Source organism: Carlito syrichta, unplaced genomic scaffold (assembly GCF_000164805.1).
Source record: "Carlito syrichta isolate Samal-C Ts95f unplaced genomic scaffold, Tarsius_syrichta-2.0.1 Scaffold301855, whole genome shotgun sequence".
Lineage (NCBI taxonomy): Eukaryota > Metazoa > Chordata > Mammalia > Primates > Tarsiidae > Carlito > Carlito syrichta.
The window spans coordinates 76,232-100,388 of NW_007245951.1; the positions used below are offsets into that span (position 1 = coordinate 76,232).

Genomic DNA, 24,157 nt, shown 5'->3' on the forward strand with positions numbered 1-24,157 from the left:
CTGAGTCACGCATGAGGCTGAGCTGTGTTGGCTCTTCAGCTGCCCCTTCCTGCCGTCATAGGCCTTCCTCACCTCCCGTGTTCTCCTGCCCCATGCAGACCTATGGGTGGGGCCCCTGCCCGGCTGGGCCCTCCACACTCAGGACACCTCTGCCTTCGCTGCCAGGATGGTGCGTAGCCGCTGCCACCCCGGGGGTGTCACGTGGACGCGCCCTACACACAGCCTCGCTCTACCCTTCGGCCCCAGCCCCCATGCCTCTCCTCCGCCCAAACCCTCTTGATTTTATAAGATTTACCAACTGCAGGAGCTGGGAAGAAAACTCAGAGCACCAGGTTTGTTTTCGTGCTGTTCTATCTCACGTCAGAAGGACCGTGACCTGTCGTGCCGTTGACCAGGCTTGGGCCTTGTGTCCTGTCTCAGAAACGAGTGCATTTTAGGGTGCTAACTTTAAAAACTGGAATCGCAGTCTAACGTAAAAAAAAGTTGCATGGACACAGATGACAACATGAGCATGCAACCACCACAACAGAGAGACCTAGAACACTGCAGGCACAGAGGTTGAAGACGGCCTGTCTATGTTGCATCTTGCTTTCCGTTGAGAAGAGGCATGGGGCGACCCTGCACTGGCAGATCTGCTCTCCATGCCGGCATGCATAGCAGGCGTTTTCTCTTGACGTGCAAGTGTAGTGACTGAGGGCCCCTCATCCCGCTGGACACTGATAACGTGGCTCTCTCTTCCTGTCCCCTGAAGGGAAGCCATCAGCCGTGTCTGCGAAGCTGTGCCTGGAGCCAAGGGAGCCTTCAAGAAGAGAAAGGTACTGTCCTCGGCGCTCTGCGTCCACCTGTGTCTGCCTTGGCCTCCCCCTCATTCTCCGCTGGCACCTTCAGCCACACAGAGCTCTTCCTCCTGTCCTCCTCCTGCAGACTGGCTCCTGTCACTCCCCAAAGCAGGACGAGCTTAGACTGCTTTCTCTCCCACGTGGTTGAGGACAGTTAGCTGTCGCTGTCCCAGAAGTGGACAGCCTGGTGGCCCACTATGGCTTACACCCTGAGGACAACAACAGATACTTAAAACAGGGCCAGGCGTTGCTCTGAGCACTGTGAGCACCTCACACACACACCAGTTCCCTTAGTTACAGCAACGTTTCCTGGCAGGCCTCCCCCTGGTGTGCTGGTAAGTGTTTAACAACGGGCTCTTGAGGCCGCGAAGGGGATGGGAGGCCCTGGATTTGTGGCATCTGCCACTTTCTGTGTGCCAGCATCCCCCTGTGGGTGACTGTAAGCCTTCACCCAACAGGACACCCCTGGGGATAGAGCCGGGAAGAGGTGCCGCTGCTCGGCTTGACGGGACGTTTCCATCCAAGTCCTGAAAAGCACAGTTGATACAGCAAAGCATTTAGGAAGTGATGGGTGCTGAGTTTTTACGTCTGTTTTTAGTTTGTTTGGTTTTTTTTTTGAGTTGGAGTCTCACTCTGTTACCCAGACTAGAGTGCAGTGGCCGCTCCTGGCCACTGCAGCCTTGACCCACTGGGCTCCGGCGATCCATCCACCTCAGCCTTCCGAGTAGCTGGAATTACAGGCATGCGCTACCACACCCGGCTGATTTTTTGATTTGTTGTAGAGATGAGGGCTCGCCAAGTGGCCCAGGCGGGTCTCGAACCTGCGGGCTCAGGCCATCCACTCACCTCAGCCTCCCAAAACGCGGGATGACAGGCTGAGCCACCGAGCCCGGCTTTTACGTCTGTTTTTAAATGCAACGTATTTGCTCGTAAGTTCACATCAATTAATTTTTAATAACAGCTGTGTGCAGTGACCTGATCATAAACTTCTAAACACGCAGTAGCTGGCTCTCGCCAGCGCCAGAATGCCAGGAGATGCCCCCATGATGAACACTGAGGCTCAGAGCTAAGCAGCGCCCGTGGGAGGCGGAGTCAGGCGGGCTGCCCCGGGGGCTGCGGGCCCAGCAGCGGTGCTGGAGCTTTTAAGCGACGCCCAGAGCCGGAGAAAGCCGGGACACTCTTTTTAAGTGTCGAGTGAACACACGGCTAAACGCCTCAGTCCAGGCAATCCTTCAGGCTCAGGCCCGGGCAGAGAACCCCTGCACCTGCCCTGAGGCCAAGCGCTTGGGGCCCCAGATCCTTCTGGCAGGTGCACACCGGCGTCTGCTGTTCTCAGGGCCCCAGCTGGGTCTGTCTTCAGATGTCAGGGTGTCCTGTGCCCTCAGGGAGCTGGGTCTCAGGGCACTTCAGATGGAGGGCCGGATGTGTCAACCTGTGTTCTGATCAGCCCCCGGGGGCCCTCTGGGGCTGAGCGAGGCTCCGGAGTCATGAAGACAGGAACAGGAAGACAGACGGGAGCCTCGCCTTGCAGGCGTGGGGTGGTGCTGACCCGTCTGTGTCCCTTGAGGTCCTCTTGGTGGAAGTGGCGGAAACATGGCAAAGTCCAGGAGAAATGGATCAGAGCCTCATGGGTGGGGCCTCCGCACCCTGTTTTTAAAATAATTCCTTCAGGCTGGGTGTGGTGGCTTTTGCCCATAATCCCAGCACTTTGGGAGGTGGAGGCGAGAGGACTGCCTGGGCCCGGGTGTTCAAGACCAGCCTAGGCAACTTGGCTTGGAGATCCCGTCTCCACAGTAAATCAACAAATTAGCTGGGCATGGTGGTGCTTGCCTGTGGTTCCATAGCTACTTGGAAGGATCGCCTGAACCCACCAGATCGAGGCTGCGGTGGCCGTGGGCCTGGGCAACAGGGGGAGACTCCAACTCAAAAAAACAAATAAAATAAGATAAAATAATTTATTCCAGAGATTAAAAACAATCTGTGCCCAGTCAGGAACTAATTCGTATGTCAAAAGAGGCAGTGTTCTAAGCCGAAAAGAAAGGGTAAGCCAGTCCTGAGGACAGAGACGCTTGCTGCCATGTCCAGCCACGTATTCAGGTGGAGGCGCTGGCCGGGGTGCAGCCGTTGCTCCTGGGCCGAGGACACTTCTAACGGGGTGATGGCCATGCCAGTTGAAGCCAGGCTGTGTCTGTCCCTCCCTGTGATGGCTTGGGGCCCCTCTGGCTGTAGCCAGACAGTCCCCGAGAGCTCTGACCTGCGAGGACTTTTGAGCCGAGGGATGTGTGGTCTCCTCCAGCAAAGAGCGTCCTCATGGTTCCCATGAACACCAAGAGCTGGTCCTTCTAGTCTCCCTGACAGGGCTTGACTCTCCACTTGCCTCAGCCTCCCAAAGTGCTGGGATTACAGGCTGAAACCACGCTGTCAAGCCTGCAGGACTGAGGCTGGCCCTGGCCTGGGGCACCCTTTCCGGGCTCACACGCCAGGGACCCCAGGAGACGCTGATGCCTCTGACCGCCCCGAGTCCTCGTCTCAGCATCTGCTTATTAGGTGCTTTACTGCCTGCATCTCGAATATTCTAGAATGTGCATACCAGCTTCAGAGCCACCCTCCGGTGTGTTCATTTCACGATTGTCTTCCTCAGCAGCTGGGAGGAAGGGTGGTGAGGGCCTAGGGATATGGTGGACACCCCTCTCCCTTTCACTTTTATTTTGTTTTGTTTTGTGTTGTGTTATTTTATTTTTTGAGTTGAAGTCTCACTCCATTGCCCAGGCTGGAGTTCCGTGGCACACTCACGGCCACCCCAGCGTTGACCTGCTGGGCTCCGGTGATCCTTCCACCCCAGCCTTCCAAGTAGCCAGAACTACAGGCGCACACTGCCATGCCTGGCTAATTTTTTGATTGATTGTAGAGACGAGGTCTCGCCAAGTTGCCCAGGTGGGTCTCGAACCCGTGGGCTCAGGCCATCCACTCGCCTTGGCCTCCCAAAGTGCTGGGATGACAGGCTGAGCCACCGAGCCTGGCCAATCCCCTCCACGTTTAGACGGGAATGACACAGAGGCTGGGACAGGGTGGCCTCCGCCAATAACCAGCTGGAATGACGCTCTTTGGTTCTGCAGCCTCCCAGCAAAGTGCTGTCCAGCATCCTGGGAAAGAGCAACCTGCAGTTTGCCGGGACGAGCATCTCGCTGACTATCTCCACTGCCAGCCTGAACCTGCGGACGCCCGACTCCAAGCAGGTCTGTGGCACGGGCCGGCTTGTGCCGAACCGCCTGGCGTCTCACAGGCTCGCCTGAAAGGTGTTGGTGTTAAATCTTCACATGCCTGGGAATTTGGCCACGTTGAAGGTCATCAGCAGGGTGGTGGGTGGAGCTGGCTCTCTCTCATCCTGCCGGCCACTGCTTTTGTTTCCCGGAAAGTCATGCAAGGAGTCATTGGTTTGCTTGCGTTGTTGAAAAAGGCGCCCATCTTTTTTCCTTTTAGGCCATATTTCATTTGTTTTATAGGCCAGATTTTATTTGATCCCCTTTGAAGTGGGTGGCATGCCATGGCTTAATTGGTAGTGGGTTGTCTTTCCTCCCCAGTGGCTCGTTATTTTGGAGTGTCTGACGGTACACAGTGCTCAGGGTTGATGAGGTGTGGGCAGCTATGAGTGGCATAGCCAGTGTGGGCTGGCATCGGAGCTGGCTGCGGTGGCCCAGCCGTGATGCTTGTTGAGGCTGAGTCCATTCAGGTGGCGGTGCCCCTGTGCGGCGCCTGTCTCTCCGGTTCCTCCAACCTGCCCGTCATCAGTGTCTTCGGCTGGAGAAATGGGTGTCGGCGTAGCTGTCCTAGGTACCCACAAGGCAGTCCCACAGTCAGATGAGGCAAAGGAGGTGAATGGTCTGTCCGGGGGTGTGGAGTGTGGACGGCCCTCTGCTCTGGCTGGCCGTGTGAGCAGGTGCTCGGATGTGACCTCTGCGTGACACTCTGTCTAATCCCAGCATGGTCACCAAGGATGCCACGGTGGCCTTCACGTGACTGTATGTGTTTGTGTTGATCGATTTTGCATTCCCCCGATAAATGAGCAGCGTCCATGCCTCCGCCTCTCATGCCAGTTGGGGAAACAAATCCCAGATCTAGGCAGACATAAGAACTGCCTCCAGGCTTGGGGTTTGACGTCACTGGATAGCACGTCCCACTGGACCCTCATGTCCTCGTGGAACTGACAGAGAATCAGTTGTTCCCGTGTCTTTTATCCAAGCTGGGCTAAGGACGGGCTTGCAGCTCTGGAGGGTGTGGGTTCAGGACTCAGGAGGCTGGACGGGCACAGGCTCTCCCTGGCTGGCCCTAGCTGAGCACTGTCGTGCCGAGGCCTGTCCACCCGAGCTCTGTGCTGATATGGACAGAGCTGCTCTTTTCCTACACGATTCCTGGACTTCGGTTGAGTCCTCAGACTCTTCCATTCTGTGGGGTCTTCTCCCCAGATTTCACCTCCCTACTCCAATAAAAGGGAAAACAAACTTTCCTTGCCTGGGGATGGGCACCGGCTGGACCCTGCCCCATCCTGGGACATGACAGTCAGTTGGGGATGTCTGGCTCACGTTTCCTGCCTGGTTTGGGTGGACGGCACAGAGAGCTGGCTTAGGCGTCGAGCCTGCCAGCTCGGATGGCGAGTCCGTGGAAGTACGGGCGAGAGGTCAAGCACACAGGGCTCTGGCGGTCCCTTCTGTGACTTTTGGGCCCGACTAGAGCAAACTGAGAGGGGCCCCGCTGGACACTCCCTTCTCTATTCAGAAAGGAAGCAGAAGAACACTCCCGCTGCCCTGTACAGAACTCCAAGGAGGAGAATCGAGATAAAACGCCCTCAGACTGTGGGCGTTCTCGCTGTCCTGGCCTGTTCTTCCCTGGGTCTGATTTTATAAATGCTGGCGATGAGCCAGGTAAAAAGACACTTTCAGAACAGAAACATGTGCTTTAGGCCAGTTAGCTCCAGTGTTCTGGCTCTGCCGTTCAGTTTCCGTCCCACTCAAGGACTGACATGCGGCCACACATTGATGGTGCTGCGTCTGGGGGATCACATATGACTTTCTCCACCCCCCCAATCCTGGCTCCCACTTTAATTTCTAAGCCCCAGTTTCGGACCTGCCCTAGGAACAAATACACAGAAGCAAAAACGTAGAGCTTTTCGGACCGCAGTCGGTCATGACTTGGCGACCGCTGCTCTTCCTTACTGTTCTCACAGGAGCCCTCTACCCTGGGCCGGGGACAGGGTTCCAGAGAGCCGCAGAGGCCAGTGTCATTAGCCCAGCTGGGGCTTGGGCGCAGCCTACATGGCCACCCTTGCCTCCTACTCACTCACGTACTCAGGTCTTTCCAGATCCCGATATTTTGCAAGGGCCAAGAACAGAAGCAGGTGCTTTCGCCAGCATGTTTCCTCTTGTCGTTCACTGAGATTTTATTCTGAGTTGTGCAGGAACGTGTTGGGACACATCCCCGGGACAATGTGACTGCAGCTGTGTGCATTCTGCCTGAGGACAAGGGCCCAAGGGGACTGTGCAGAAGGGAGCCTGCCCACGTCAGGGTGGAGGCGGGCTCTGCTCCCGTCCCCAGAAATTTACTTCGATGTCATCACCTTGTCCTTAAAAAGATAAAAATAGCATGGAGGGCTTATGTAGCTCTTTACATTTAGGGCAGCTTCTAATGTACTCCCCGTATGCTGCAGTTTATATGCTGCAGCTAATGGAAATTTCCCATTTTAAGATGAACTCACACGGTCCCGTCTGGTTTTTGAATTGATAAGTTAAGGAGTGCTTTGAGGAAGCACCAACTTTGAATCTTGGACACCGGCGCTCCAATTTATATGCACATGATACAAATGGGTTGAAATAAAATGGGGGCTGGGCCACGCTTCCGCCATTCTGTGGGGTCTGTATTAGTGCCCCCAGTGTGTTTTCGGAAACAGGATCTACAAGCTGAGATGCTTTGGTGAGTTCCAAAGAGGCATGGTTGTTAAGACCAGGCTCAGGCCCCTGTGTTTGGCCCCAGCTCTGTTGAGTACTAGCTGTCTTACTCAGAGCAAGTCACTTGACTCCCCTGGACTCAGGTTCCTTGCCTGTGAAACGGGGTCATAACAGTTCCTACATCATGGGCTGCAGTGAGGCTTAAATGAGATCATTCTGGCAAAGGAGCTGGACAGCTGTCATCAGGCTGTGAGAGATTATCTGTGGTTATTATGTTAGTGCTTCCTATTTTCACATGGGTACCGATTTTCAGGAAGTCGTGTCAATTCATAATTCCTGCCAGCGCACGGTTGGTTTCTGAGACAGGGAAGGGGAATAACGGTGCCTCTTGTTTCTTGTTTTGGACCCGGCAGATCATCGCGAACCACCACATGCGCTCCATCTCCTTCGCCTCCGGGGGAGACCCGGTAAGTGCCCTGGGCTGTCTGAGCAGGACCCCCTGCTTCCAAAGCTGCCTGCCAGACACTGGGAAGAGAGTTCATTGTGATGCCGACTGTTTCCCCCTCCCGAGTTCAAAAGGTCTTCTTGGCTGTCATTTCTTAGGGGTCGCCCATGACAGGGGCCTACCATTAACCTGCATCTCATCAGCCCAAAGCTGCCCAAACCCCTGCCAACACCAGCCTGATGGGATGGCTACCCACCTCCGAGTGGCTAGGGACATCTCCCATGGTCACCCTACGCTTGCCCTCCTCGACTTTTTCCCACTGGACCTCCAGTGTCACGTTTCAGGTCTACTCAAAGGCTGTGGGTTTACTTAGTCTGGTTGATTCATAGCATTTAAAGTCGGCATTTTTCTCTCCAGAAGTAACTTTTAGTCCTTTAACGGTTTGCTTTGCCCACAAGGAGGGAGCTGCAGAGGCAGAGAGAGAGAGAGAGAGAGACAGAGAGAGAGAAGACCTAGAGAAAGGCACGAGAGTGTTCTGCTTTGGCTTTGCTTCTTTAATGAAGGCGGGGACTTGCCTCTGCATGTCCCTGGGCATGCCATGGTAGCATGTCAGCGTTCAGTGTCCGAGTGGCCGTCTCCAAACTGCATTGACACAAAGGCGGACTCAGAAGCCTCCTCCTGCACTGAGGCGGCGCCGTCGCCCCACGCGGACTGCCGGCTCGCCGTCCTCGGCCAGGCCCTCGGAGCAACCCGGCAAGCATCCGTCACTAGGAAGCGAGGCTTTGGGGACCAGGGAAGCAAATGGAGCCAGTCCGGTCCAGAAGTGAAGGGGAGAAAGGCTTGACCTCCAGTTCGTTCCCATTGGTCTGGGGAAAGTTATCACTAGTCCAGGGAAAAAATTTGAAATTAGGATGATAGAGTGACTTTTCCTTAGAGCTACATTTATTCAAATGAAAAAGTATCTTCTATCCTGAGGTGGGGTATCCTTTTTTATTTTTTTGGTGGTGCATAGTCTTTTTACAATCAAATGCTGTCTTGTAGATGGTGTTTTTATTATGATCATTTGGCATTATTTGGCCAAACTTTGAGACGGCGACCTCCAGACTGTATGTCAAAGTTGATGGGTCCAGGGTCACCCCAGTGGCCAGCACGTTGTGTCCCTCCTCGCCCCAGGCCAGGGACCAGGAAGGTGACTTGCCCATGACCTCACGACCTTCCTGCTTTTCCCTCCGTGCCCCTTCCTCCTGGGAGCCTGACTGCAGCACTGCTGTGGGCACGTGGAAGCCGAATCAACGGGGCAGTTTTCGGTGCAGACGCCAGCTCCTTGACATGCTGGTACCATGGCCACCGGTCTCCGCAGTGAGGAAACGGGATGTTCCCTGCCTAACTGCACAACCACCAGGAGCAACCCTTCTGCTGGGGCTGGCATGGGCGGCCGCAACAGGCTTGGGTCCTGTTGCTTTCCGGAGACCTCGTCTCAGATCCTTGAGCCATGGGCACCTGGCAGGGGCAGAATTTGCCCACCCTCTGGAGGGTTCTCTGCCCGTATATCTCCATGTGATTGTCAAAGGACACACAGGGCTCTGTTTCTCCCACCATTCTGTAGCGCAAAGGCTTGGGCCTTTTTTATACTTAGGGTCTCATTGTCAAACGTCTACCACGGTGGTTTTCCTTTCTGTTTCCTTCTCTTTTCTGGCTGTGTCTTTCTTTCCGATCTTTATAATTTCTTACATTTCATTGTAACATGAAAGACCTCATCGAGATGCATGTTTAGAAAGTGAACGTCTGTCCTAGTGGAAGTCTTCCAAGGCAATTCTTTCTGAAGACCCTGTCCATGTCTGTATACGTCTACCTGTCCTCTACCTGTGCTATTCCTATGCACATACCCATGCCTTTCTCTATATTGATCTCAACCCCAATTAACTGGAGTCTAGTTGTCATGTGGTGCTTGGAGCCATAGTGTCTTAAACCTGGAAGGTAAACCTGTCTCGTACGTCTCCTCTCAGGAGCTTTTCTTAAACCTCGTCCTGATGGTGACACTATGAGTTGGAGATACCAACACCTAGATCAAGGGACACCAAATACATTGGTTTGTGTGAGAATTATTTTAGTCCCCAGATGCACACAGGACTATAATTTTTTTCTCAAATTTCTTGATCACTTCTTCACTTAAAAAAATTGGAAGCATTTAGTAATCCTTAAGTAATTCATAACCTTTTATATCCTATGTGATTTTTTTCTGGTACAGAAAGTGTCATAATAGGGGACAGGAAAACTAGTTTCTTTTCATTTTTAATCAATACAAATGCATGTTACATTGCGTATGAGATTCCATTCCAAATTAATTTGTAACCATGAATTCAGCACATGGCAATTGGTAGATGTTTTTTAAAAATGGACAATTCTAGATTCTAATCTTAGTTCTCCTGAAAAATGTATATGTCACTTCTTGCTCTGTGCTTCAGTTTACCCAATTGGAAAATAGTATTTTGAAACGCCAAACAAGACAGATCAGAAAATACTATTAGTCCACCTTCAAAAAGCAGCACACTATGATTACCATCTATTATTACTGGCAGGGTTAAAGGGCCAACAAAAGAATGCCTGAACAGTGGCTGGGTGTGGAGGGGACTGGGGAGTGAGACCAGCACAAGACACAGATGGGCAGACCCATATTTGGAGTATGGTGGCAAGAACATCACCCTGAGCTGCACTACAACCGCCTACTGGGCCAGGGAAGGATCGAGGCTGGTGTCAGAAAAGTGGTGTCCTGGCTTGGCCGTCAATGCTCTAAGGGACAGGGACACGTTATGTCCTTTTACTGTCTTCCAAGCTTTGAGCCAGAGTAGTTTCTTAGACCAAAGTGAAAGCTAAAAAACAAATTTTCTTGTTTGCACCACTTATGTTGACTCTAATTTTGCTACCCGAATGTGTACAAAAATAAATTAAGAGTAAACTTCTTACGGGTATACCTTTTATTGATCTCCAAATTCAAATCACATTTGGAAGTTAAATATAAATAAACACTGTAAAGCCAAGATCATTCCGAGTAACGTTAATGTATTGCGGTGGCAAAGGTTGCTGAACCCACATCTCTGTTCCAGTGTGATCAGACCAGGCAGAAGCTTTTGAGTCAGTAACTCTCAATTACTATGGACACCTAGGCAACTCAATCCTCCCACTGATTTCTTCTATTCAAGGCAACACTTTGGGTGTACATCGTGTACAGTTTGCCTCAAGTAGGGTAAAGACATCTACTCTGATAACTGTTTTTTCCCCCCAAATTCTTTAAAAATCTGTCACCCATAATGTTGGAAACCCAACAGCAAATCTCAGCACTGAAACTGTGTGCAGAGCTGGATAACATAGAGGTCACCTAAGTGATTCCATATATCCTTGGATTAATTTTTAGGATAATCATGGGAATGAAAATACAAAATTTAAAAAAATTCGGATGACATCTCCAACTGGAGAAAACACCTGCCCAGCCCTAGGGTTTCCGTGGATCTCAGTTTGAGAAATGCTAGTGCTAAGATGCTCTGAGATGCTTTCTAGGGATCCTCCCAGTGTTCACATCTCATGAATTCAGGAAGAATCCATGACTACAAACTACGATCCTTATTTTTGCCAACAGCTTCAGATTCTGACTCGCTCTTTCTCGCTGGGAATGACCAGCAGACAGACCAGTTTGGCGGTCTTCTGTTTCCCTTCCCTAGTCAGTCCGTAGATAAACCAGTGAACAGTGTCCCGAGCAGGAGAGGGAAACCGCTTAGGTGAGCTGCACCTGGTGAATGACTGGAGGTGATGGTGCCATTATCTCAAGAGCTGCCAGAGGGTCCTTCTGCCTGGCTGTGGTCTTGGGTTGTGCGAGACCCGGGGGTGATAGATGGAAAAGAGCCTGGCGCCACCCACCACCCGACAGCAGATGTGAATCATCGCCCCACACCCACTGTCCCCCTCGTCCCTCTCTCACTAGAGAGCTTCTCTAGGGCCCTGCTGGTTGAATGGAGGACGTCTGCTCTGTGCTCAGGGAAGACAATGCAGGAACTCATGACAGAACTCGTTCGGGTACTGACAACACTGGGGTCATCAATAACTTGGAAAGTCCTTCAAAGCCATAACATTTGGGAAATATCTGCAAGAAATGGGGTAGATCTTTAGCAGTGGCCCCTGGAGACTTTTCTGAATGTTGAAATTATAGGCGTCTTTTCTGCTTTCGAGAGTTAGGAGAATTATTGGTTCCTCTGATTATTTTGTTAAAAACTAAAACGCACATGCTTGCTTTGGCCTGCTTTTTCAATTAAGTTAAATTCTAGCTCCAGACATGTACAGGTTTGTTCCATGGGTACCGCGAGTCCCCTACATACAAACCTTCAAGTTGTGAACTTTCAAAGATGCAAATCTATGTTTGCATATCCAAGCAAGTAAGTTAATTCACTGTACTTACCAAGGTACTATATTGTAAAAAAAAGTTATTTTTTGTGTATTATATGTATTATTTGTGTGAAAAGTATTATAACCCTACTGCAATACAGTTCTATATGGCCGATTGTGTTAGATGGGCACCTAGGCTGACTCTGGGGGACTGACAAACAAATTGGACTTACGAACGTGTTCTCAGAACAAGACTCATTCCTCTGTAGGGGACTTACTGTATGCTGTGTGATGGGCTTCTATCGAGCCTCCCCCCCCAGTGGTGATCATGGTACCCACTGGATACTTTTGCAGTCACAGTTTCCTCTGTGCACTGGCTAAATGAGAAGGCAGACAGGGAAACCCATATTTCATGTGGAAGGGTGAGACTTCTAAACAGAGCCCGTATTTTTTAAACAGCTTAAGGGATTAAGATCATTATTCATGTCCAAGAAGAAAACAGCTGTCCTGTTTCATCAGCCCATGGGGCAGCACTTACAACTGGCTTCACACATCCACCCTGGTTTTCTTCCAGACCAGCCATTCCCAAAATGTGGTCCCTGGAGCAGCAGCAGCTGGAAATGAGTCAGAAATGCAGATTTTGAGGCCAGAACCATTACGGAGTCAAAAACTCTAGGGCATGGCCCAGCAGTCTGTTTTAACAAGCCCTGCAGAGGATTCTGATAGTAGCTTACACTGGAGGCCCGAAAGTGTAGACAGAGCTGGTAACAGTGCTCAATTTTGATACGAATTTGTACCATTGTCTAGGGAATTTTGAGAGCCTCTCAATGCCCAGGCCTCACATTCAGACCAGTTAAATTAGGCTATCTGCACGTTGGACTCTGGTACCCATGTTTTGAAAGTGTCTCGGGCAATCCAACATGCCTTTCACACCTGTGGCTCCAAGTGTGGGCACGGGCTGGCCACATCTGGCTCCCGTGGGGGCTGTTAGCAGTGCAGAGCCGCAGGCCCTGCCCACACCGCAGTCAGAACCTGCATCACAAGCCTCCGGGCAGTTTCTCCCCACACGACAGTCTGAGTCCTCTGTAGGCTGATACTTAGGCAGTTGGATGGTTGGACTGCGTGATGGCTGAGTACTTATGAGCTTGCCTGTGCTCCTGGCTGGGCTGTCTCGCACCTGTGATTCGTGATACAGACGTCTCGTTTTTCTTTAACAGGACACCACGGACTATGTTGCCTATGTGGCTAAGGACCCTGTCAACCGCAGAGGTAAGCCAAGTTCGACCCTTGGGGTCGCTCACTTGTGTCCGGCCAGGCTTGGCGCAACCTACAAGATGCTTCCTGTTATCTCTTCCCCCTTCCCCGAGATGAGCTGGTGTGATACCACGTGGTTGAGGATGACTGAGGTTCGCCAGGTTGCAGATCTCAGGAGGTGCTGTCTGCCTCCGAGCATCAGATACACACCTGTATCCCCATGGCTTCAGCTTGGTGCACCAGACTTACTCACAAGCAGTCCTGGAGACATCTGGAAAACTCTGCCAGCTGCCCGCCTTCCTGCCCAGCCCCAGCTCCTTGTGTGTGCCCGCTGCCCACCAGGCTGCCCCAGTGGCCTCCTGCTGACCTGCCAGCCCTGGCGGCCAGCGTCCAAGCTCAGGGCAGTGTCTGCTTATGCCTCCTTCAAGCGTCTGAGGCCTCAGACACTGGCTGGGTGGGAGGATCACTGACAAAGCCGAAGCCATTGGATGATCGCACACCTGGGGTGGGTGGGACGGACCCTTGGGTACAGACAGCTACAATGTCCACACCACAGCTGCCACTGAGAACTCACTGACAAACTGGCGAGTGGAACTGATAATAACACAATGGCGCTTCCTTCCGCAGTGGGTGGGCACCCGGTTCTTCCACTCTCCCACCTCAGCCACCGGCTATTCAGATTTTCTAGTTTGCTTTGCATAGTTTTTTAGTCATATACCTACACATATACTCTCTCCCTCTTTTTAAGCTTCAGTACAAATGAGAACTTACTCTGTTTGCTATCTTCCCCCAATGCTGTCCCTTGCACATGTCTTCAGGACAGCCCGGGCAGACGACCCGGTCCATGAAGCAGTTCTGCGTGACGTGCACCCAGTGACTCTGTGGTGATGCAGGCCAACCCCCCGGCCCGTGCAGACTCTTTCCCTGATGGGGCATGACTCACCCTAAGAGGCATTTGCAGAGCAAGAGTTAAACCGTGAACCTTCAGGGGGCCTGGCCCGTTGCCCCCAGGCTACCTGTGAAAATTTGCACTCCCGTGTTAGTGCGTGAGAGGGGGCTATTATTCCACAGAGCCGTCATCAGCCTTGGGTCGGCGAGCCGGGTTGGATGGGGCTGTCTTTCCTTTCCGTGGTGTCTCGAGGCTGAAGGTGACGAGATCATGCAGAGAATCCTAGCTTTGTTCTTCCCCAGGTGAGCGCGTGTCCACAAGCCATTGCAAGGGTCGTGGGGGAAGAAGAGGGGTTCTACAGACAAGGGCCTCAAACACAGACGACCCCCCACTCTAGTGGTCACACAGTCACTCCTGAACAGAGGTGGGGTCTACAAAGTTTTGGTAGGAGGAGGGAAGGGGCATGGGTGGTCCTGATGCGCCCGGTACCATCCCTGGGCGCCTGCGAACGTGACGCCTCCGGCCCTCCGCTTCCTGAGCGGGAGGCGACTTTCACACGTGACCACAGGTGAGCAGGGCATGGCCTGCACCGACTGGAGCTGCTTCCAGACGGGTCGAACAAAGGCTCATCCTGCCCTTTTGGAGCTGTGCTGCTGGCTTCCTAGGCTGCTGTAAAATCCCACAAATCGGGTGGCTTCCCGCAACAGAAACTATGTTGTCTCGCAGCTCAGGAGGCTGGAGGTCCAGAATCAAGGTGTGGGCAGGGCCACTGAAGCCTGTTACAGAAACCCTCCCGAGGGCTACTGGTGGCCTTCGGCAGTCCTGGAACTGTGGAGGCATCACTGCCATCCTCCGTCACCGCGCGGTATCCCCCTGGTGTGTTTCTGTGTTCACACGGACGTCTTCTGGGGACACGGGTCTCAGGGTGGGGCATTGCCTAGATAGAGACTGTTTCCCCTGTCCCCAGCTTCTTTCCGGCCCCTTTCTCAGGAAAGGGCCTCTGGCCAAAGCTGGGCTCTAAGGGCATGTATGTGACCAGCAGTGAGCCATGGGATGCGGGTGGCTGAGCAGTGCTGAAAACAGTGTAGTTGCCACTCTTCATCACTTAACTTTACACACCGGATAGGAACGATTCTCTTGATTGCTTTGATGATAACAAAGCTGCTTGCTGAGCTGCCCCGGGGCACAGATTCTGCCTTGAACTGCCTCCACTGGTGCTGCCTGTGAGTCTGAATAAACCAATGTCTTTCCCTGCGGGACCCCTGGGTGACTCATTGGAACAGGCAAGCATCACACGCAAGCCCCCTCAGATTTAGGGCTACCGGGTTTCCAGTTTCCACCCTAAATTAAGGTCTCATCTTAACTGGTTGCATCTGCAGCGACCCTGTCTCCAAATAAGGTCACATCCTGAGGTCCGGCGGGGTTAGGACTTCCGTTTGGGAGGGCCGCGATTCCACTCATTATAGAGGCTAACTCTGTTTCCCAGGGACCCTTTGAGTCCGAGGAGGGGCGGGCCAGGGAGGGGGAAGGGTGCACCCCTGGAGGCCCAGAATTCCCAGCTTCAGTCCCGGGCTGTCACTGTTGAGGTCCTTTCTCCGTCTCAGTTTGTTCCAAATTGGCTCAGGTCCTAGGTGTTTACTGTTGACATGTTTAACAGCTCCTAGGTGCACGGTTCTCAAAACGAGCTGCGCTTTACAATCAGGAGGGGAGCTTAAGACAATCTTAATGCCCAGGCCTCGGAGTGGGACCCAGACAGCAGTCCTTTTAAGAACTCGGGTGATGCCAATGCACAGCCAAGCCTGGGAAACAAGGCCAAGGTCAGTGTCCCAAAGGAACTGAGCTCCGTGTCATTTGACTCAGAGGCAGTGCTGTTGTGAAGCCAGAGGCCAGGCCCATGATGCAGAAAGAGGCCAGCTCTACTTCGGGTGTCTGAGCGGGGCCCTGTGATGGTCTGCATGCTTCTGCCTCCCCACAATTGACATTGAAATCTAAGCCCCCAATGTGACGCTACCACATGCATCCAAGTCCCCAATTAAAGGCAGGCTCTCGGGGAGGAGTCCTCATGAGAGGGCTTGGTGCCCTTGTAGGAGAGAGCCCAGAGCTCCCTCACCCTCCTTTCCCCTTGGGAGGACCCAGTGAGAAGGCGCCCTCCGCAACCCAGAAAGAAGGCCCTCGCCGGACGGCAAATCTGCGGGCCCCTTGACCTTGACCTTCCAGCTCCAGAACCGTGAGAAACAGGTGTCTGTGGAAGTCAGTCACCCAGCCTGGCAGCCCAGCCCATCAGACAGGCGCTTGGCTCAAGACCCTTCGTGGGAGATACTCACTCTTTCCTTCCGCTTGTCTGCTGCCTGCAACAAGCTACTCCGAGCTCCGAGGCTTCACCAATACCATTTTGTCACGCTTTCTGACATAATATGGGTCAGGAACTCAGGCAGGGCCTGAGAACTCAGCCGGGAACTCAGCTGCCCAATTCGCCTGCCCACATGGTGTCAACAGGGTCATCGGATGGCCTTTAGCTGGAGTTTGGCTGGTCTGCTGGGTCCAGGTGGGCTTTGCTTCCATGCCTGGGGCTTTGGCGGGGCTCCCAGGGTACATGCTTGAGCAGGCCTTGTCACGTGTGGCTCCTCAGGCCATGGGCACCGCCCCTTCCAGCCACCAGGGTCAGGAGGCACCCAAGAACGTCTGCTGTAAGATTTTACAGCAATAGGTTCAACTGCTAGCATTTGTCTTTTTCTGTGCAGTTTCCTGCTTATACAGGAAGTCCCCCTACATACAAACCTTCAAGTTAATGGACTTTAAAGATGCACACCTGTGTTTTTTTTTTAATTTATTGTTTCTTTCCACCAGGTGTCAGTAAAGCCTGTTAAATACATTCAAGACTATATAGCCAACTGTGTTAGTTGGGTACCTAGGCTAGCTTTGTTGGACTTCAAACACACTCTTGGAACCAAACTCATTTGTATGTTGGGGGCTTTCTTCACATTGTTGCATGTGTTTTGGTTAATCTAGACGAACTTCTGGTAAGAATCTATGCTTGTCTCTTTGGTATCAGGAATCCATGGCCTCTGTAGTTAATCCGATAGGATAGCTGGTCTCTGGCCCAGGTCATTATGTTGGATGGTCACCACCACCTTGAGGAGATGAGGGTAGGGAAGGAGTGACGGTCCGAGCCTGGTGCATTGGGGTGATGCGGGCCCAGGAGGAAGCCTAATTATGGCTCCTAACATCGGGCTTGACTGGATCCAACACACCATTTTCTTTTTACACTGGAGCTCTCGTTACCACCCAGTGACTCTGTCCCCTACGACCTTATGTCTGTGTTAGACAGTTTCCAGCAGGCTATTGAGGTCACAGAAGCACCAACAAAATGATGCTCGCCTTAGACGTGACTGTGCACAGAAGACCTGGAACTTAGAGACTTTATCGTCATAATAGCACAGCATCCTCAATCCGGCATCCTGTAGTGCTCCCTGGACCGAGCCATGAGGAAACTGTATCCTCTACAGAAGTCCCCCTTATCTTCAGGGTCTAGTCCAAGACCCCTGGGGGATGTCTGAAATCGTGAATGGTACTGAGCCCTACATGCCCCATGCTTTTTTGATCTGATACTGAGCGTCTACTGTGTGACTAGCAGGGAGACAGCTGAGACACCTGGAGACACTGGACACAGGGAGGAGACAAGGCCTGCACGAGACTTCTTCACGCCCCTCTGGACGATGCACCGTTTAAAACATATGGCTTGTTTATTTCTGTATTTTCCATGTAGTATTTTTGGACTGAGGCCGACCTCGGATAACTGAGATCACAGAAAGCGAAATCTCAGCTGAGATGTGCTCAGGTGGTGCTGATCCAGTGGGAGGGAAGCTGCGTGTCCGGCCCGACGTGCTGCAGCGCCGAGGGGCGGGCCTGCATGGGAAGCCCACACGTGGAAAGTACTGCTTCAAGCTGCCAGACTTGCCTGCTCTGGGCTTCTTGAGTAACTGATGGTTGCTCCCAGGAGGGACTTACTATTCCTTTGGCCCTGGCAGCTGCAGGGCCTAAGAGGTAGTTTTCTGGGAGAGGCCTTAAGAATTGTGAACTCATTGGCGGAAGTAACACAGCCCTGCTTCTAACTTCTCTCCCCCGGAAGCCAGGCCTCAAATATATAATGGGCGAAAGCAATGACTTTTTTTTTTTAAACAGGAGGTTAAATATCCCATCTAATGACACTGTGGCAGGAAGTTCATTTCCCCAGGGAAGGTGCTTGGGATGTTTCCTACATGTGGCTATTGTGAATGGTGTTTTTACAAGCAGAGCCAGGCCTGAGCTTTAAATCTCATGCCTGCCGGGCAAGGCGTCCTGACGGCAATCCCAGCGCGGGAGGATTGCTTGAGCCCAGGGGTTTGAGACCAACCTGGGAAACATCAAGACCCCGTCTCTGCAAAAAAAAACAAAAAACAAAAAACGAATTAGCCAGGCCTGAGTGTGCGTGCCTTTAGTCCCAGCTGCTCAGGCGGCTGAGGCAGGAGGATCTCTTGAACCCAGGAGGTCAAGTCTGCAGTCAACTGTGATTGTGCCACGGCACTTCAGCCTGGGTGACAGAGTGAGACTCTGACTCAGAAACCCAAAAAAATTCTGATGCCTGGTTGAAGACGCCCACCATGCCCGTGCAGCCCAAGACCCACCCCCAGTACCCTCTGGACGTTTGCCAGCCCACCCCACATCTTCCCCGAGGGTCTCACCAGGCCCCTCATGCTATGGCTTCCTCGAGCTCAGGAAATCGTGGGTTGAAATCTAACACCTTCCTGCTCCAGACGCACCCGCTGGCCTCTGCCCGCAGCACTCCTGGCCGCCTTCGCCTCCTCCCCGCTTCTCCAGCCTTGCTGGTCTCCATGCCGGCCAGCTGTGCCCACAGGTGCCACCGTTCAGAACCGGGTCTCTCGGCGCCCCAGGTCTTTTCTCCGCAGCCAGGAGGATCCTCTTTAAAGGTATGATCCAGCCGGGCTCGGTGGCTCAGCCTGTCATCCCGCGCCTTTGGGAGGCTGAGGTGAGTGGATTGCCTGAGCCCACGGGTTAGAGACCCGTCTGGGCAGGCGAGACCACATCTCTACAATAAATCCAAATATCATCCGGCGTGGTAGCGCGTGCCTGTAATTCCGGCTACTCGGAAGGCTGAGGCGGAAGGATCACCGGAGCCCAGCGGGTCAAGGCTGCGGTGGCCGGGAGCGGCCGCTGCACTCCAGTCTGGGCGACCGAGTGAGACTCCATCTCAAAATAAAAATAAAGGTGCGATCCTGCTCCTCCTCTGCTCACCCCAAGTAAAGGGTCCCATCCCCCAGGCCCCCCTGTGAGCTCACTCCTGCTCAGTCTCACCCCATTTCTGACACCCCTGCCCCACCTTTCCAGGCACACTGACTTCTGGATCTTCCCTGAATGCACCCAGCAGGCTCCTGCCCCTGGGCCTTTGCACCTGCTGGTCTCGTGGCCGGTCATGCCTTCCCACACTTCACTCCCCGGTGCCCTGCAGGCGTGTCCTCCAGCACCACCTCTGGGTCATTCTGCAGAGCTCCCCACACCGTGGTCTCCTCTGCCTTCCACAGTCTGCATCTCTGAGGGCTGCAGGGACTAAGGATCACAAGCGAGGGGCCCAAAACAGTGGGAAGGCATCCAGTCCCCATTCTGGAATCCAGACGTCCGAAGTTGGGGTCAGCAGGCCTGCGCACCTCGGCGGCTCTTGGGAGGCCCTCCTTGCCCCTCCAGTTTCCGGGCCTGGACATCCTTAGCTTGTGGCCTCAGCCCTTCACTCCCCGTCTCCAGCGTCACATCCTTCTCCTCTGTTCCTGCGTCTTCTCTTGTGTCTCTCTCTTTCTCTTTGAGTTGGGGTCTCCCTCTGTGAAGACCCAGGCTGAAGTGCAGTGACACGACCACAGCTCATCACATCCTTGACCCTTGCTCAGGCGAGCCTTCCACCTCAGCCCCCTACGTCGCCGGAGCTACCGCACACAGCACCAGGCCTGGCTAATTTTCGGGTTGTTTTGTGGAGGTGGGGCCTTGCTGTGCTGCCCAGGCCAGTCTTGAACTCCTGGGCTCGAGCCATCCTCCTGCCTTGGCCTCCCAAATTGCTGGGATTGTAGGTATGAGCCACTGTGCCCAGCCCCTGTGTCTCTTCTGAGGACATTCGTCATGGATGTAGAGTCTACCCAATCCAGGGTGACCTCCTCATCTCAGGAGACTTAATCACATCTGTAAAGACCCTTTTTCACAGGTTCCCAGGGGGTCAGGGAGGGAGCAAGTCTTTTGGGGGCACCATTCAACTCAGGATAGAGGCATATTTTTATTCCTTCCTTTTTGGTGTCCACCCTCTAGCCCGCACGTCTGGTGAGAGCAGAGACTGTTTTGTTCCTTGGTCTATTCCCAGATCCTAGGGCAGAGCCTGGTACACGTGATGCTCAATACGTGTCTGTTAGGGGAAGCCTTCAGTAAGTGTTTTGTTCTGATTGTCTTGTGCTCATGCAGGTACCTGGCAGCCGAGATGTCTCGGGGCATCTTCAACTTTTCCGAAACTGTCCTTTCACCTCGTATTTCGCATGTGGTGCAGGAAGGCTCCTTTTGCTCAACACCTGGCGCTTTCCGACCTTTTGATTTCTGCCGGTCCAGTGGTGCAATATGCTGTCTCCTGATAGCCGTAACTTGTCCCTTGGGGCTGGACACATGCCAGACAGCTCTTCATAGCCTCATAGTCGGATCTTGGATTTCTTACTCATTGCTGATTAGAAATCTGAGCAATGACGAGTGTGTGACCGCGTGGAACAGACTGGGGCTGGCTGGTAACTCTGAGTCCAGGGAGCTTCTGTTTCTCTGGTTAGAATTCCTTAGTTCCTAGCATTTTTTAAGGGGTGTGGGTTACCAGCTCCTTAAGATGAAGACGGCAGACACTGCTCATCTGAGTCATGACGCCGGGTGTCTCCAAGGCACCCCCTGCCCGCAGCCAGCTGATCGGGACGATGGCTGTGATTCGAACTCTTGGTGATGAGAGGGTTGCAGAGAGCCCAGATGCTCTCCTGCAGAAGCCGGGGCACTTGAGGGGGCTGTGGAAACCATCTCGGACCATGCCTGGGGGTGTGGAGGGACATGATGTCCTGAAGGGTTTTCTGCCCAGCTCTGGAAGGGCCCCGCTGTCCACACGGTGCTCCCGGAGGCTGTCCACTTGGGTGGGCTCTGGAGTCTGGCTTCATTCTGGAGAGACCGTGGGCTGCTCACTCCCTGCAGGCACTACTGCCGTATTTGTCACCTGGGCCGACGGGCTTGACTCTCGCCATGCCGGGGGACTTCTGCATGGAGCCAAGCAGCCTGGCCTCTTCAGAGGGGTCCCTTCTCAGACCCCATGCTGTCTGGTGTGTAGAAGGTCAGTGGCATGTGTCCGTGAGCCAACAGCCACCCTGAATACGTCTTTTTCCCCTTTGTTTTGGTTTTAAAGATGTGGGGTACAATTCGGGATTAGGTACACAAGTGGTCATCGTACAGGTAAAGTCTGGGCCTCCCTTTGCTCCCCACTTTGCCTGCCCTCTGGCCCTCTCCCTGGCCGCGTCCCACTACTGCCAGTCCCTTTCTTACAGTGTTTGGCAAATGCTCAGGGTCTGCTTATGAGTGAGAACTTGTGGTGCTCAGGTCTTTGTTTCTGTGACAGATCACTGAGGATGACGGACTCTATGGGATAAGTCTTACTCTTCTCCAGTCCAAAGATGAGGGCACCAATTTTCTTCTTAAAAGAAAAACAGCGCCCCCCACCACTGGACCCTCTTCCAGTCTTTTCTCTGGCTCTCCGGTATCCTGACCAGCCAGTGTCCTTGGCTGGTGCTGGTGGAAGACAGCAGGGCCTGGAGGGGTGTGGCTGGAAATCCGGGGACAGACGGGAGGCCCAGCGTCTTTCTGGCGTTCCCTCACTCAGACCTAGACCCCCACATCCTTCTTGGCTAGAAAGACGCTCTCATTGGTCCCAGTCAACAACGGTAACAGCTGCTTAGTAGGGGCTTGCTTTGTGGCTCCCTGGGATAATACTTAGCAAATCATGTCAATGACACAATAATACGCGTGGTTAATGCACAGACAGCCAGGGCGCCTGTGTCTATGTAAACACATCCCTCGGCCTTCCTGAACTAAGACTGCGTAGCCAAGGGCGCACCCGCCCTGGCATCTGGAGAGAAACTGAGCCCGGGGCCTGGCTCCTTCAGGGGCTTTACCATGGGAGCCGCCTCACTGGTGGCTGCGCTCGCCGTCCCCTCCCTGAACAACCTTCCCGCCTCACGAGGCCGTTCCTCCACGGAGGGCATGCCCCGGTGTCAGTCACCGCCAGGCGGGGGCATCATGGCCGTAGAAATGCCCTCCTCCTAGAGGAACTTCCCAGCCTCCAGTGACGCCGTGACTGTGCCGGAGGCAGCTGGGGTGTGACGGGCGGCAGTTGAGCTCTCCAGGGAGAATTTCTGTGTCTCATAAGTAGAAGATCTCGCTAGGCTGGTCACGGGACACATGGACACGTCGAGTGGACAAGGAGCACTTCCCAGCCCCCGAGAAGAAAGACTATTTCCTCATGGGGCAGAGGCAGAGAGGCCCTCGTATCTCTGAAGGTTTCACGTGGATCATCCCACGGCCTCACCCCGGACCAGCGTGTCCTAGGATGGCAGCACCTGCCGTCCGCCTGCGGACCGTCCCAGGCCTCTGCCAGCCTCAGGGTGACCTTGTCCTGACCCACCCGTGCTCCTGACTTTCTCAGCTCTTTTGCACAAGCTGCTTGTCCGAGAGTATGCACTGATATCAGGCTCAAATTTCCACAGATGTGTATAGTTTGTTGTTGTGTTGGTTCTGTGAAAATTAACAGGCTTTCACTTTCATCCTCAAAGGCTGTGCTCACTGTTTCGAGTGGCCACATACGGAGGCCAACACTTGACTCTCACTAAGAAGCAAGCAAATAACTGGCTCTCAACTCACTGAACAGATCAAGATTTACTCCACAGGTCCCAGTTTAAGACCTTTTTTTTCCGGTTGAGTTGGAATCTCACTCTGTTGCCCAGGCTGGAGTGCAGTGGCACGATCACAGCTCACCCCCACCTCTGCCTCCTGGGCTCAGGTGACCCTCCCACCTCAGCCTCCTGAGTAGCTGGGACTACAGGTTCACACCACCACAACTGGCTGTTTTTTTTATAGAGACCATGTCTCCCTATGTTGCCTAGATTGGCCTCAAACATCTGGGTTAAGGCAGTCCTCCCACCTCAGCCTCCCAAAGTGCCGGGATTATAGGTGTGAGCCACTGTGCCCAGCCCTAAGTCAAATTTTTAAGGCCCAAGGGCCTTAAAGGGAATGGCTTCATGCCAAGAGCAGGTTGTTTGTTGTACTGAGGTTTTCTTCTAGACACTTTCCCTATCGAGGTCAGAATGGATGTTTTTATAGACTCTAAAGAAACGGAAGAACCATCCGTTTGAACTTGAAGATTCTTTAACGTGTTATCAATGGGCCCTATGGCTTCCTATTGGGAAACGCATGACTGCCTGAAGCCCAGCTGTGTGTCCCCCCCGGGGCCCAGCTGCAGGCAGATCCGCTGGGGCCTGGGAGGAGGGAGGTAGGTGCCTCTCTGTCCTTGTCCTTGGGAGGCTCTGTAGAGGAGCCCAGGCAGCACCAGTGTCCATCTCTAACGCACCCGTGTCCTTTTCTCTCCAGCTTGTCACATTCTGGAGTGCTGCGATGGGCTGGCCCAGGATGTCATCGGCGCCATAGGACAAGCCTTCGAGCTCCGGTTTAAGCAGTATTTGCAGTGCCCTACCAAGATTCCCTCACTCCACGATCGGTGAGTTGCACCATGGCCCTGCTGGCGGTGGACTCTTCTCTAGCACCGCGTCCCTGAGCTGCACTCTGGCAGACACCGTTAGCCGCAGGGCTTCCTGGGCGCAGGAACACCTGGTCGGTGCCGGGCAGCAGCCCAGGAGGCTGACAAATGGAAGCCAGCATATGGATGATGCTTCCGATGTGCAGAAAAACCTCTTCTTGAAACTCTAGTGACGGTCGCCAAGGTTACAGGAAAGCGGCTTCATTATGTTTCCTCCGAAGCCATGTGAGGCTTCCGTATGTCACCTCCTTGGTTCGGTGTCACCCGGGCCCTATGCGTCCTGCTGTCCTCGTCGTCACGATTAGCCACAGGTGTGCAGCCAGAGGCTCCCTCCGCGAGGCGCCCTGCTGGTGCTGATGTGGCTTCTGCTCTGCCGGCCTCTGTGGCTTCACAGCTCTGAAGCCTGTTCGCCTTCCGTGTGGCCCTGAGCGAGCTCTCTGAGCGCTCCGAGTCTCAGCGGTTGTGTCTGTGACACCGAAATAGCAGCCGTGGCTCGATGCTCCTCTTTTGTCCCCCAGTGTTCAGCGAAGTAGTGGTGTGAACAGGACTGGCAAGACGTTG

At 53.5% G+C, this 24,157-nt stretch overlaps 1 protein-coding gene across 1 annotated transcript in view; it reads left to right on the forward strand.

Moving 5' to 3' along the window:
• SHC3 (SHC adaptor protein 3) overlaps positions 1 to 24,157 on the forward strand; it is a 137,596-nt gene that overhangs the window by 75,245 nt on the left and 38,194 nt on the right. The window contains exons 3-7 of the mRNA XM_008055448.1: positions 752 to 815; positions 3,956 to 4,075; positions 7,192 to 7,245; positions 12,815 to 12,866; positions 23,431 to 23,557. Coding sequence (XP_008053639.1) covers positions 752 to 815; positions 3,956 to 4,075; positions 7,192 to 7,245; positions 12,815 to 12,866; positions 23,431 to 23,557 — 417 coding nt within the window. The remainder of the gene's footprint in view (positions 1 to 751; positions 816 to 3,955; positions 4,076 to 7,191; positions 7,246 to 12,814; positions 12,867 to 23,430; positions 23,558 to 24,157) is intronic.